Source organism: Vicia villosa, unplaced genomic scaffold (genome assembly GCF_029867415.1).
Source record: "Vicia villosa cultivar HV-30 ecotype Madison, WI unplaced genomic scaffold, Vvil1.0 ctg.002000F_1_1, whole genome shotgun sequence".
Lineage (NCBI taxonomy): Eukaryota > Viridiplantae > Streptophyta > Magnoliopsida > Fabales > Fabaceae > Vicia > Vicia villosa.
The window spans coordinates 354,494-369,057 of NW_026705807.1; the positions used below are offsets into that span (position 1 = coordinate 354,494).

Sequence of the window (14,564 nt, forward strand, 5' to 3'; positions counted from 1 at the left end):
GAATATTTATATTGTTGGTCGTATTCTTTGAATATACACTATTACGATACCATTTTGAGTTGTCAAGCTTCGCAATTTTTTCATTTTTGTTACCCAAAATTGTTTGGCTCGTCTTGCATTAATAGAGTGCATATTATATCGGGATTCAATTTAAACAGCAATCACAGAAGTAAGATCAAGAAGAAACTTTCTTATTTTCTTTACTTTTTTTAATAAAGCCGAATAAAACAATATTATCATTTTTATTTATAAGTCTTATTAGTAAGGCAAATTTTACTAAAACTCCTAATATTGTTTTTTTTTTTTGCCTCATAGAATGAGATTCACGTTATATCGTGTTATGCAAATCGTCAATTTTATTTTCTAAAAAATTGCATTTTTCATATTTGATAGGTTTGTCAGATTTTTATAAAAAAAAAATAAGGGGAGGAGATTTTTGAATTAAAGCACTTTGTTTTTTTTGAAGAGATTATATTTTTTTCAATAATTTTTTTTTGTTTAATACTTTTTTATCCCTTACCTATACCTCATAGTTCATTTTGGTCCCTTTTCTTTTAAAACGATCAATTTTAATCTTTTATCTACTCAAACAGTGTCATATCAGTCATTTCTTATTGTTTACAAATAGGTATGGTGCACCCCGATAATATCTCAAAAGAATTAGTTTCTATATACGATGTTTCTTCTAACGTTCAAGGGGTTATCGTAAAGGCAGTAGATGTCGGCGGTGACTTCAATAACAAGCAAGAGTTTGATGATCGTGATAGCATGCTAACATGGATTTGTAGAACTGCAACTAGACTTGGTTTTGGTGTGGTAATAGGAATATTGGATGATGGTTCGAAAAGAAGAAACGCTTTTGTAACAATGTTGTGCGAAAGAAGCGGAAAATACCATATACTCCTCTAAGAAAGTTTAAAAGAGACGACATGGGTAGTAGAAAATGTGAGTGTCCTTTTAAAATTTGTGGTTATATGTTGGCTAGCAAGAAGTGGAAATTTAGTGTTATTTGTGGTTTGCATAACCATGATTTGTGTTCAAAGTTACAAGGTCATCCTAGTTTATGTCGGCTCAAACCGGAAGAGAAGGCATGTATTAGTGACATGACCTTGAATCTTGTCCAACCGAAAAATATACTTACCATATTGATACGGAAGGAACCCGACATTGTATCAAATATAAGGCAAGTGTACAACATCTAGTACCGCACTAACAAGGCGATTAGGGAAGATAAAATGAGATGCAACAACTGTTGAAATTGTTGGATTATAACACTTACGTGTCCCAGTACAGAACTTGGGACGATGGAGTTATGGTCGGAGATATTTTTTGGACTCATCCGGATTCAATAAAGTTGTTCAACACGTTCTTGACAGTGCTCATTCTCATTCTACCTACAAGACCAACAAGTATATACTTCTATTATTTGAAATGGTTGGTATTACATTTACAGAGAAGACATATGTCGTTGCTTTTTCTTTTTTGGAGTGTGAAAAAGAGGACAATTTTACATGGGCATTAGAGGTGTTTTGGTCACTTTTGAAGGACCAAGTCGAGATGCCTAAGGCGATTGTTACGGACCGCAATACCGCGTTGATGAATGCGGTAGCAAATGTATTTCCTTCTTCTAAAGCATTACTTTGTCGATATCACATAACATGTAATATGAGAAGTAAGGTTAAACCCACGGTAGGGATGAAACAAGTAGAGACCGAAGGTGGAAATTTGGTGAAGCCCGGTGTGATTGTTGATCAAATAATGGATGCATGGAATCATATTGTAAATTCTTCGACAAAAGAATTATATGTCGATGTCGTCATTCAATTTCGGAAAGTGTGTGAAAAGTATCCTGATTTATTGAAATATGTTGAAAGCACCATTCTTGATAATGTGAAGGAGAAGTTTGTTTGTGCATGGACTGATAATGTCCGACACCTTGGGAATACAACCACCAACAGAGTTGAGTCGGCACATGCTAGTTTACAAAATTGGTTGGGTAATAGCAAGGGTGACTTGTGTCGAGATTGGGACTTCGTAAATCTCATGATTAAAAACCAACTTAATGAGATACAAACTACATTTAGTTGAAGCATAACGGTGTTGGAACATCGATTTAAGGACAACATTCTTTATTCTCAATTGGTCAGCAATATGTCACGGCCTGGGTTGAACTATATTTTTCACGAGGTGAAATTGTAGGTTTCGATAGTGCAGAGTGTGGTTCCACTATTTCTAAAACATATAGTCTCCCGTGTGCTTGTGTTATTGCTAAAAAGATGAAACTAGGTGAGCCAATAAGAATGGACGAAGTTATCCCTCATTGGAAAAGACTTAGTTTTGATGATGATGGTTGCATGGAAGGAGGTAAATCGAATATCTTTATTTCTACCGAATTGGAAGCGATACAAGAGATATTTTCGAAGGTCGGTGACAACATGAAACTCCACATCAAAGAACAATTGAGGAAGATTGGATATCCCGAAACGACCGGCATGAAACTGCCTTCTCAACCGGTAAATACAAAGGATGCTCCGAAGAAAATGAAGCCTACACCAAATGTCAACTCGATTACACGGTCTCCTTCTTATTGTGAGCACGTTGATAAACTTTTTCCCGACTCACCAACTCCTAAATCTCAAAAAAGTTCCATGAAAGGAGCTCGCATATGCAAACCACCTCCGACACCGATTCCACTGAAAATTCCATTCATCGATGAGATGTCGTTTTTATGCACAAATACATTGAGCGGATCGTCAATGTTGAGGGGGATGGTAATTGCGGTTACCGGACCGTTTGGACTTTGCTCAGTAAATAAGAGGATAGCCATGCGCTTGTCTGTCATCAACTTATACAATAGTTGAAGACACATAAAGACTCTTACACGCGGTTATATGGAGAGAAAGATAAACTTGAAGCGGTTTATGAATCTCTTGTTCCTTGGTTGAGCGGTCACGCACCGGTTTCAAAATGGATGAGATTCCCGAAAATGGGGCATCTTATTGCATATGCATATGATAGGGTGTGCATTGACTTGACGCACTACAGGTTTTCGAAAACCTTTTTCCTGCTCCGCACCGCACCATCTAGGAATCCAAATGATCGCATCATGTGTATTGGATGGCTTGTAAAATCAAGTCATTTTGTACAAGTTTACTTGAAATAGGGATTCCCCATACCACTTACGTCACTAGAATGGGCGACTCATCATAATGCAAATGTCAAGACGTGGCCGGATGTTTTTGTTGATAGGATGCACGAATTCGAAAGATTGAACAACATTGAAAATGAATCGAATGCGGAAAAGTTCAAGATGGAACCACATATAGATTTAATCGACGACATTTGTTTTGAATTTGAAAGTGTAATATACTCACTATTTAACATTGCAATATAGTCAATTTTTAACATTGCAATATGCTCACTTTCCTTACTATTATCAATTTTTTCCAATTCCAATATACTCATTTTCATTATTATTTTGTTGTACTGTAAAAAATGTAACAGCGAAAGTTTCGGAGATGTCTCTACGGAAGCTTCTTAAGATGCAGTCCCTGGGTATTTTTCATAGATATACCTACGGGACAAAAATATATCGGTTCTTTCCATGGATATAGCTACAGAATATTGTGTGACAGAAAATGGATGGTCCATATTCACCTAGGTTTTCTATAAATTTGGAGTTTCTTATGTTTTCTTTCACACAAACACAAAAGTATCTCAATATGATATCAACATCTGTTGGTATGTCGCAAGTGTCTCTTACTCTGACGGCAAAACACTCGGATGAACATTCAAACTCAATGATTACACCTCGCTCGACGATATCATTGACGAAATTCACCATCGCCTACCTTATGGAGACAAACAAAAGGTTGTGAAGCTCGAGTATCGCTCACCTTCAGTTGACAACAAAGGGAACATCGTTTACAGCAACTTTGAGCTCAAGAACCGAGAGGATGTTTTGGCGATGTGGCGAACGTATTTTGATTTTGAAGAGAAAATTATGCTCGAGTTGGTAGCGATGGTACGAAGAACGGTCGAGCAAATCTTAGAGATGTGCAAGCGTCCACCGGAATATTGAAATGTAATATTTAATTTTATGTTGAAATCATCAATGTAATACCGATTTTAATTTATGAATGTCATTTTTGTAGTTGCAATGTTGATTTTTTAGTTTTCTGTTTCTAGGTTTCTTCCGTAAATATATATACGGACAAATTTCGTATATGCATCTACAGAAAAATTTGATGTTGAGTAAAAAAAGTGCGTCCAGAGATACATCTATGAAAATAAGGGGTATTTTTGGAAGACAATTTCTTTATCCACCCCCATGGGGTGAAAACCCCTGCTGGAAACCCCAAAATACCCTTCAGAGATGCATCTCTGAAAAAATTGGGATTTTGGTTAATTCTGAGATGCATCTTCGAAAACATCCAAAAAAATTGGAATTTTATTTAATTCGGATATGCATATCCGAAAAAACACCCCAAAAAATGGTCAGAGGTTTTTTCGGATATGCATATCCAAAAAAATCCCAAAAAATTGAAAATTTTGGAATATTGATTAATTTAGATATCATAAAATTGATATAATTTATAAGTTATGAATAATAATAATGATAATTATACTGTTGATATTTCTATTCTAATTTCAATTATAAATTAAAAAATAAAATTCATAAAAAATTTAATTATTTTTTGATAAATTCCATATTAATAATTACTAAAATTATAACTAATACACAACATATATAAAAAATAAATACATTAATAATTATTCAACAAAAATTTAAAATAAAAGAGATCAAGTACTACTTTATTTATATTTTAATATAAATTTCTAATTACATAATTTTTCAAAATAATAAATAAAAATTAAAAATATAAAATTATTTTAATAATTAATTATAATAAAAAAATCATTTTTCATTTAAATATTTATTAGGCTAATATTATTAATATATATTGATTATAATGATATATATTTAATAATATATTTTAATTCATACAATTAATTATACTTGTATTGATTCACCTTGATTTTAATTTTTTAATAATTATTGAGTTTTTTCGAATATGCATATCCAAAAAATTTCAAGACCAAAAGTTGGAATATTTCGGATATGCATCTCCGAAGACACCCATTTCTCAAAAAAAATGGTGTTTTCGGAAGTGCATCTCCGAAGTCACATTTTTTCTATAAAAAAAAGGTGTCTTCGGATATGCACTTCCGAAATAATCCTTTTTTCCCAAAAAAAAATGCATTCGGAGATGCATTTCCGAAATATGTGGGCATTTAAGAAATTTCGCCGCGGGTTCCTAAAAAGGTAGGAGTGGATAAAGAAATTGTCTTTTTAGAAACGCACATGGTGCCTAAGAACTCCAAAGGATGGGATAAGAGATTTAGAAAAAAAATAAACTTTAATTGATTTTAAATTTGGGCTTGAAATTTGAATTGGCCCAATTATGTGAATAATCGAAAAAATCGACATAGCTAACTGAATTTGATAAAAACAGATTCTGATTGAACCGAAAGTCCAAATGATCAGAAGTGGGTTCGTGTGGCTCAATGGGTTGGTCCGTTTTAGATTAAGGACCCGAATCGAAATGAACCGATGCCTATCCCTAATTTTAAAAATTTACTCCAAATCTTAGTCCTCGATTTTCTTCAAATATTATAAGTTTTATTTTATTTAAATATTTTTCTTTTAAAAGTTTTAATTTTAAATGTCAAATATATAATAATAATAATAATAATAATAATAATAATAATAATAATAATAATAATAATAATAATAATAATAATAATAATAATAATAATTTAAAAACAATAAATCCGTGAAGCAAAAATGTTAAGGGTCTGTTTGGATAGCTTACAACTAACGGAGCGGAGCGGAACAGAGCGGAATGGAGCGGAACGGAATGGAATGGAACGGAACATAAACTCCATTCCACTGTTTGGATATTTTACAACGGAGCGGAACTAATATCTCATTCCACTGTTTGGAAATAGGACGGAGCGGAAAGTATTTAAATATTTTTATTCCAGTTTTACCCTTTGAGACAATATAGATAGATCCAAGTAAAACAATATATAATCATAGAAAAATATCAACTTAGCAGAAAATAAAATAAACTATAATAAATTTAAATATTCATAAATAGAACATGATTATTATAAACTGAAATTGAAATTTCAAAGACCAAGTAGATAAGTTTTGATAAACACCATACTTAATAATCATAATAATTCAAAAAGTTCAAATTTTGCTAAAATTAAAAGATAAATATAGGTCTATGGTAGATAATAATAGCAAGTCTTCTAAAAATAAATCAATGTATTTCATATAATAGAACACACATATAATTACAGGAAAAAAATGATAAGAAAAATGATGTACCTTGTTAGGGTTGAAGCAAGAAGAAGGTTGGGGAAGGAGAAGAGTTTTCAGTAAATGAGAACAAAATTCTAACGTGAATTGAGATGAGTAATAGGAATAGATAATAAAAGTGAATTTTTAGAGGACAAAATTGTAATTAACTTTTAAATTTGATTCCATTCCATTCAATACACCCCAATTTGGGGGGAATGAAAAATAGGCAAAAGTAGTGGTATTGGATGGAATGAGTTCCATCAGATTCCATTCCATTCCATTCAAATTTTATAAATCCAAACAAGGGAGCATAACCCCATTCCACTCCATTCCATCCTATTCCATCCTTTTCCATCAATCCAAACAGACCCTAAATCTATTGAGATAAAGCTGACAAGTTGAACTGAGTTCTTTGTGAACTTAAATCGAGTCAAATTTGAGTTTAAAAAAATCATATCAAACTCGAGTCAAATTTTAAGTTGCACTAATTCTTATCTAATCGAGACAAACTGAGGCGAATTCGATTCGACTCGACTTATTTCCGACCGTAATTATACCAATTGGCTGTTTCTACAAAGGCTTACCTACCAAGCACACGATATTGCCCATAGTGATTTTTAAGTTTGACAACAATGCCATACACATCTTGACTTTAGCTCTCAAATACATTCAATATTCCTATAAGAATAATGTCATGAGTCATGAGTCGAAACCAAAAAGCATTGCTATTCAATCAAGCATCATATCCTTAAAAGATGAATCACGTAACCATGCCCCCACGAGCAACATGAGCAAGCATTATATCTGTGGAAATCGACATCGAGACTTGTCTGATTCCTAATACATGCATCAATCAATAAACTTCCACTTGCAACAATAAGCTGCCAAATTTTTGAATTAGACATATCACCGAAAGACGTAATCATAGGAACATGAGGCTTAAAAAACTGTAAATTAGACATTCCATTGCAAAAAGGAATTCCAATGAGCTTTAGAGGAAAATGTATTAGAATTTCTTTCTTATAACAAATATCTTGGGTCCTTTTACGGTACGCCACATCTCAACTGATGTACATTTTTTTCAACAAAGGTGGCTCTTGATTGATAATTATAACTGGTTTATATGGTATTATGATTAAGGACAAACACATTTTGTCGGTAGCTAAAATAATGAGAGATATCATGATATACTAAAATGATTTTGTTCTAAATGTGAATTATGTTGTTTTTTGACAAAATATTATATTTATTATAAAAATCATTCTTTTTTACTAAAAATATAAAGGTTCACCCTTAAATTCCTTTTGCAAATTTAGAAAGAAGGAAAATGAATGACTTTGAAGAGAGAAAAAATAGAGAAAATAATAGATAAAAACCCCACTTTTATAAAAGTGTTTTTTATTGAAAATAATATATAAATATTTATTAATAATATATTTTTAATTTTAAAAATACTGTAACAACATAAATTAAATTTAAAAAAATCATCTAAAATAACACTTTAGTTCCACACATCCGAAAATACTTACATGGACACAATCATAACACCTGTACTTACACACAACCAATCACATTTTTTTTATTAATTAAAAATTAAAAATAAAATTGTTTCTCTCCTCTTTTATCTCAACCACCCTCATGATGTCAATTAAAAAGGAAATTAAAATTTAAATAAATTTATATTCTCTCTCTTTTCATTGGTTGTGCCTAAAAAATTGAATTTAGGTTCGTATCCATGCAAGTATTTCTCACACACATCTACCATTAATGAATCTCGTGTCATCCATATACATAATCAAATAACCCAAATCAGACACTAAAATAAGTAATTATGGGCCCTCGATATTCTTAAACAATGAAACAAATATCTGTACTTAAACAATAATCAAATTGTTGCCTAAACACTTGTTAGCAGCTTTCCAACACAAGTGATTCAATTCAGCAAAATAATTGGTTCACTGAAATCAAATTTTCCTTTTAACTAAAACATAAAAAGGAAATATTGTTAACTCTTTACTAAAAATATGTTGTAAACCATATCATTACTATCTATACCAGCAGCTGCAACATACAGAGACAACAGCAGCACCAAAAAGCTAGCTGACAGTTGCCATTGTATATTCACAATGGTCTCTAATTGCCTAACAGCTCAAGAAGCTGTTCGGCTTTCCGCTTGCCCCTTTCTGAGCCATTTGCGGCCAGTTCCATGAGAGGATTGATCACTTCATGTGAAGCGACAATCGGTAGGTACAGTGGATCTCCTTTACAGATGTATACAAGCACCGAGGTCGCATTCTCTTTGTTCCTGTAAGATCCATTAATGATTAATTCAGCCAGAATGGGAATAGCATTCATAGATCCAATTGCTGCTTTTCCGTCCGGGTGGCTAGCTATTACAGCTAGTATTGCCAATGCCTCACCCCTCATCTCCCCACCTGGTTCTGTTAACATTTCGATCAATTTGGGTACAATACCAGCCTTTACAGCACGTCCTTTGTTCCCTTGGTATATACACAGTTTGAATAAAGCTGACGCAGCATCAGCCTTTCCTCTTTGACTTCCTTCGCAGAAGAGAGTAACTAGAGCCTGGATTGCTCCAGATGCACCGATTATCATTTTGTTCTCATCTACTGAAGAGAGGTTGAAAAAGGTGGCCGCTGCATTTTCCCGAGCTTCCATGCTACCATTTTTTAGCACGTAAAGGAATCCCGGCACAGCATCAGAAGCCATGATGCGCTCTTTGTTCCCCTCGTAGATAGATAGATTGAGAAGAGCAGTAACTGCATGCTCCTGGGTTCCAGCATCAGGAGTAAATAGGAGATCAGTGAGGAGGGGTATAGCACCAGCTTCAGCAATCAACTTTCGATTTTCACTGTTGTGTTTGGCAAGAAGACGGAGCTCTCCTGCAGTAAAATGAAGATAAAGACACTTATTATCAGTAAAGCATCATTAGGAAATGCAAGCATGTGGGTTTGAGAGATCGCAATAGAAGTATTTTTCTCAAATCATAATGATGTTAAAAATTCAAAACAAAATCCCTTTTACTACAAATTTAAGATCCCTTCATTGGAAGAATTGAATACTGTAGAAAAGAGGGTCTAGGGTTTGATTCCTGCTAAGGCTTGTGGCATATCTCGACCTTACAATGAAAGAAACTCCCCTCAAATTTCTTGGATCGGAATTGTCTTGTAATCATTTGTGTTACTTCCTAATTTGTTGTATTGTAAAAGAATCAGCAGTTACGAGATTGTGGCAATTGAAAGCAGATTATTACTAATAAATTTCTATGTTTAGTACCAGTTTATCACAAACCTAATACAACATGCTTTCTAGCATTAATCAATCTAATAAAACCCTAAATGTAACCGACTAAATCCAAATCATTGCTATATTGTCCTATAATGAATGGAAAAACGATTTTAGTTTCAGTTATATGGAGAAAAGAAATGACCATCGTACAATTGCAGACTGCAAATAATAAACTTTATAAATCAAATATAAGTAGCAAATTGAAGAATAAGTGTGTTTGGAACAATGCTGACCTGCTGCACATCGCTGATCCTCAATGTATCTGGAAATTAGTTTCCTCATTAAGGAATCAAGGTCTATTAATTCAGAGGAGCCATCTGATGTTTGCTTGTAGAGCCGTAAACTTTCTAATCTTTTAGGTGGTTCAACTCCATTTGCCTCGCACCAATTTGATATCAGGTTGTATAAAACATGATTAGGTATGAGAATGGGGCTCGAAACAATCTGCCGAGTGATGGGACATGTTTGATGCCCTGTATCAAGCCATTTCCTAATGCAAGTTCGTTCATATGTCTGCAGAAAGGGTGAAAAATAGGATTACAAAGTTTCTAAACGTGAAACTTTTCTAAATAATATCATACAAGTCTCTTCAAGTAATAGAAAAAATTGGTTTCTAATAAAACACTGCTATCAACACAACAGACTTTAATCTATCAAAATTCACTATTCTTCCTACACCCCCCTTCAAACTATTCTTCCTACATTTCCAGCAATAACTTAAATTAGTATGTAAAGCAAAAAAGATCCATTTGGTCTCCCAAGTATGTTTATCCATTATAAAGGAAAAATATACATATCAATTTAATAACGAAAATCAATCTTTAAGAGGCAATGGCTAATTTCATTTAATTGTATCCATATATTTTAGTTTGAAAGTACCAAAACTAAAATAAATAATCACATGAGTTTTACATCATCGAGCTAATATTACAATCTTGTGTATCAATTAACCGTTGATTGATAGTACCAGTATTACACAATACTATCAAATTTATTAAAAACCTATATAGTAATAGTGAAGTCAATAATTAACATAAGAAATTTTCTAAAACAACCGCTTTTCAAAAAACAAAAAAGATAAGATTAATAACAAACAGCCTTTTTTTTGTCTTTACAGTTAAATTTATTCAAGATCTCAATCCTTGATTTAAAGTACTAGAATCTTCACATCAATTTTTTCAAGAGATATGTTCTTCACTGTTCTTGCAGTTTCTTACAAGGCACCATTCTTGGTTATTAATTGCTCTTTAAAATTTATAATTTAAACCCATAGGATTATCTTCGCAATGCAAAAAGAAAAATGCTTCTAAGCTATAGATTAGAAAAATCTCACGCCATCGCACAATAATAGTCTTTTTTAATTTTCAAATGCAGACTACCACAAACCTAAATACATCAGCATGTCATGAGATTTAAACTTTTACCGTGCTTAATGATGATCATAATAAAAACTAGTTTTTGAGAAAATAAATAAGCAATTATTTCTCGGGTACAAACCTGCCCTGTCGAAATGATGACAGGATCTTTCATTAGCTCAAGAGATATTGGGCAGCGAAACTCCTCCGGCACAACCGGTGACTGACAACATAAGTTCGCACATAGCTCACTAGTTTGAGGAGGCAAATCCCCACTTGACAACACCTGTGGGCGTTTCTCAACACAATCATCTCCCTTATTTTCAGAATCCTTGAACAAAAAATCATCAATTTTTCTCAGCACCGCTGACAATCCCTGCAAGCTTTTCTCATAATAACCACCCCCATCAACAATCACCTTATGAAGAGCAAGTGACTCTTTTTCGATATCTTCAGCACTCACAAATTGTAGTTTTTCACATATTAAACGTAGTGCATCAGATTCAGCAGTCACATCACAGCTCTGATTATAGATAGACAACAGGTGCTCATAAAGCTCCAGACCAGGTGGAACAAAATGTTCTTTGGCCCTTCGAAACTGGGAAGCCACAAGTGCGATCTATGACAACAATAGAGGCAGAAATTAAATACCTTGAGATTGAAGAAGTAGTAAGCTAGGAACTAGCAAAAGACAAATAAGAAATCAATGACTTGTCAGGTTTGAGAAAATATTTCATGCATTCATTTTTAACTTCAAAACCCTCACCTTAAATTCATTTTGTTTTACTAAACCCAACACAATCTACATGATAAGAACCACACTCTATTACATTATTCATAAAAACATGAAATTGTGTTTCAATTTTAAACTATATATGAAATGCTTAATTTGCCATTTTGATCTCTCAAATACCACGATTGTCAACTTAGTTCCCCGAGTTTCAGTGGCATGAATTGGGGTCCCCCAACCATCCAAATCCAAACTGTTACAATAACCCTAATCTAATCATGATATATTTGTGATGTTCGTGTGCACTGAAATAAACAATGCGAGTATGGTGTCCTTTTTTGACCACGTCAACATGCCATGTTAGACCAAGTCAGCTAACATTGGTCACATAAACTCACAACATTAATACTTGGCCAATTAATAAACAGAGATTCAAAATGGTAACAAGAAGATCAGTAACACAAATTCGCACAATTGGAACTTAACGTACCAAATCTGCAAAATCATATTACATGCCAGACTACAAGTTCAAATAAAGCCTATACAAAAACACAGCACACTCACACATTTCAACATAGAAATATTCTAAGCAAATAAAGTATTTCACCTGCTCCTTTAACTCCTCAGAAATATCAATTTTGTCATACGAAATCTCGTTTATAGCTTGTTCAAAATGCGAAGCCAGATCTGTGAATTTGCACTTAATTTTCTCCCTCTCCAATATCTACAATAGCAATCAACAAAACCAATCAGAAAAAAGAAAAACAAACAAACACTATCATAATTCTAATTCGCATGCCACAACTGCAATCGCAGCCGCAATACAACGGTTTAAGAAGTCTCTGCAACAGCATTGCAATTACTACACTATAACATTTTGCAGCTTAACAGAAATCACAATTAATGAACCATGCAGTCTATTATGGAATTGCATTAATTTAAATCTAAAAAAGTAGAAACTAAAAAACCCTAATTTTAACAAAAAATAAATATAAATAAGCAATTTTTCTTATAGCTAGCAATGCAAACCATGTAGAGCTGGCTAGACTGAGAACAAAACCGAAGCAAATCCTTAGCAGAAAGAAAAGCTTCTTGTAGCGAAACGAGAGCTTCGTAAGGAACCAAAACGACGTCGTTGACGAGGTGTTGAAATAAAGGAATGAGGAAAGTGATCCTACGGCTGAGATCGAAGCATTGCGTTTTGATGAGGGAAGGGAAGGTGGAGATTTGAGAGATTTCGGTGGCAATGTGGATGAGGTTGTGGAGAACGTTGAAACCCTTAGTTTTCGCCATTTTTGTTCGTATGGGTTTGGAGAGGGAGTAGCTGGGTTTTGAAGTGCTGTAGAGAGAGGGAGAGAAAAGGTTAAGAAAAAGTGACAACTTTTTCACAGCTGTTAGCTAGGTGGGACCCGCTAGATCAGCTTCGGATTTGAAAACTAGGTGCTCTTTTAGACTCTTATATACGATATTTAGAATTAGAAAAAAGTGATTTTTTTACGAAAATTGTGGTTTACTCTTAAAACTCTTAGTTTATTTTTTAAAGTAACAGAATTAATTAATACTTCTATATTAACAGAAAAAGAGATATGAAATTGAACTTTTTTCCTCAAAGATATGATAGGATAAATAAATAATTATATTTTTTTACTAGATATTTTATTTAAATTAGCATATCTATGGATGTAATTAGATAAGATGGTATACTTTACTTTCTTTAGCGTGAATCAAGATATTTATTTATACGCGGAAGTTAAAATTATTTTATTAAAATAATTAAATTTATTATAAATTTAATATTCTTTTATGAGAAAAAAAAAAGGATATGCAGCGACAATGTAAAATAGTTTTACACTATCAATTAATTATCATCATGTATCATGTATCATGTTAAGTCATCTTAATATTTTTAATTTTGTTGTGTGACATGGTTAATCGATGGATTTTCATTGGATAACAGTATAAAATTATTTTACAATGTTAGTGCACTACCTTTAACCTCTTCTTTTATATGTATTTTTTTATACCCATTGACTAGAACAAATAGTTAAAAGATTTAAATATATACCACTTAGATTTGATTAATATTTTTATTTAATTATTTTTTTAAGTTAAATTTGTGTTTTAAATTAAAGAAGGGAATAGAAATTCATAAAATGGAATAAGATATTTATTTGAATATTAAATATATTTTTATGTGGTCTCAAAGCATTTAATTCAAGCAAACGATTAAAGCAGGATCGTCAGATAATGGAACGAATTATATTTTGACGCTTGTTTGTTTGGGAGGACTATGATTAAAATCAAGGTTATGGATTTTCATAAACTCTAATAAAAGTGTTATATAAGGAACCGCAAACGTGAAATCATGGTACACACAAACATTCCCTAAATTGTATACATGTTACACGATGCAGTTACTGACTTCAGCGCCGGAGTGTTTGTCGGTATCACTCATTTTCCATTCAACCAAAACAAATAGGCATGAAAGATCTTTAGGCTCGAGACTGCTAATACCTGACAACAGTCTTCTTCGAAAAGAAGTTTCCTTGTCAGAAGGAACATTAGCACTGTTTGTGGAAACAAACAATAACGTTCAAACTACTTTCTCAAACATAAGTAAAATGGAAAATCAGGAAAAGGGGTAATTTGTAACTTCAACAACTTGAGATTTGCGGCTATCGAAATCGTGAGGGGGAGCCCAAGTTGGGAGAAAGGACTCATTGCTTCATTATCTTACTCAGAAATTCAGATCCAACCTCCTTTGGCAGTCAAGGCACTTGCACCCCCTATTTTGATC

General features: G+C 33.0%; 2 protein-coding genes across 2 annotated transcripts; one reads left to right on the forward strand and one right to left on the reverse strand.

The window, feature by feature from the left end:
* The first annotated feature begins 630 nt into the window (after positions 1-630).
* LOC131637452 (uncharacterized) lies at positions 631-2,861 on the forward strand. Its single transcript, XM_058908036.1, has 5 exons — positions 631-869; positions 986-1,183; positions 1,377-1,614; positions 1,897-2,034; positions 2,148-2,861. The coding sequence occupies exons 1-5, from the start codon at positions 631-633 to the stop codon at positions 2,859-2,861; spliced, it is 1,527 nt and encodes a 508-aa protein (XP_058764019.1).
* Positions 2,862-8,195: 5,334 nt separating this feature from the next.
* LOC131637449 (U-box domain-containing protein 13-like) lies at positions 8,196-13,179 on the reverse strand. The gene is made up of 5 exons (XM_058908032.1): positions 12,797-13,179; positions 12,375-12,491; positions 11,180-11,656; positions 9,916-10,195; positions 8,196-9,276 (listed from the first exon to the last, which is right to left on the reverse strand). The coding sequence occupies exons 1-5, from the start codon at positions 13,058-13,060 to the stop codon at positions 8,507-8,509; spliced, it is 1,908 nt and encodes a 635-aa protein (XP_058764015.1). The 5' UTR covers positions 13,061-13,179; the 3' UTR covers positions 8,196-8,506.
* Positions 13,180-14,564: the final 1,385 nt, after the last annotated feature.

Excerpts from the sequence above, each read along its gene's own strand:
- LOC131637449 (XM_058908032.1), bottom strand. The coding sequence starts at position 13,060 with ATGGCGAAAACTAAGGGTTTCAACGTTCTCCACAACCTCATCCACATT. Across the intron at positions 11,657-12,374 it reads CTGAGGAGTTAAAGGAGCAG|ATCGCACTTGTGGCTTCCCA; the intron begins GTGAAATACTTT and ends TTGTTGTCATAG. Across the intron at positions 10,196-11,179 it reads TCATCATTTCGACAGGGCAG|ACATATGAACGAACTTGCAT; the intron begins GTTTGTACCCGA and ends CCCTTTCTGCAG.
- LOC131637452 (XM_058908036.1), top strand. The coding sequence starts at position 631 with ATGGTGCACCCCGATAATATCTCAAAAGAATTAGTTTCTATATACGAT. Across the intron at positions 1,184-1,376 it reads GACATTGTATCAAATATAAG|TGCTCATTCTCATTCTACCT; the intron begins GCAAGTGTACAA and ends CGTTCTTGACAG. Across the intron at positions 2,035-2,147 it reads TGTGTCGAGATTGGGACTTC|CAATATGTCACGGCCTGGGT; the intron begins GTAAATCTCATG and ends TCAATTGGTCAG.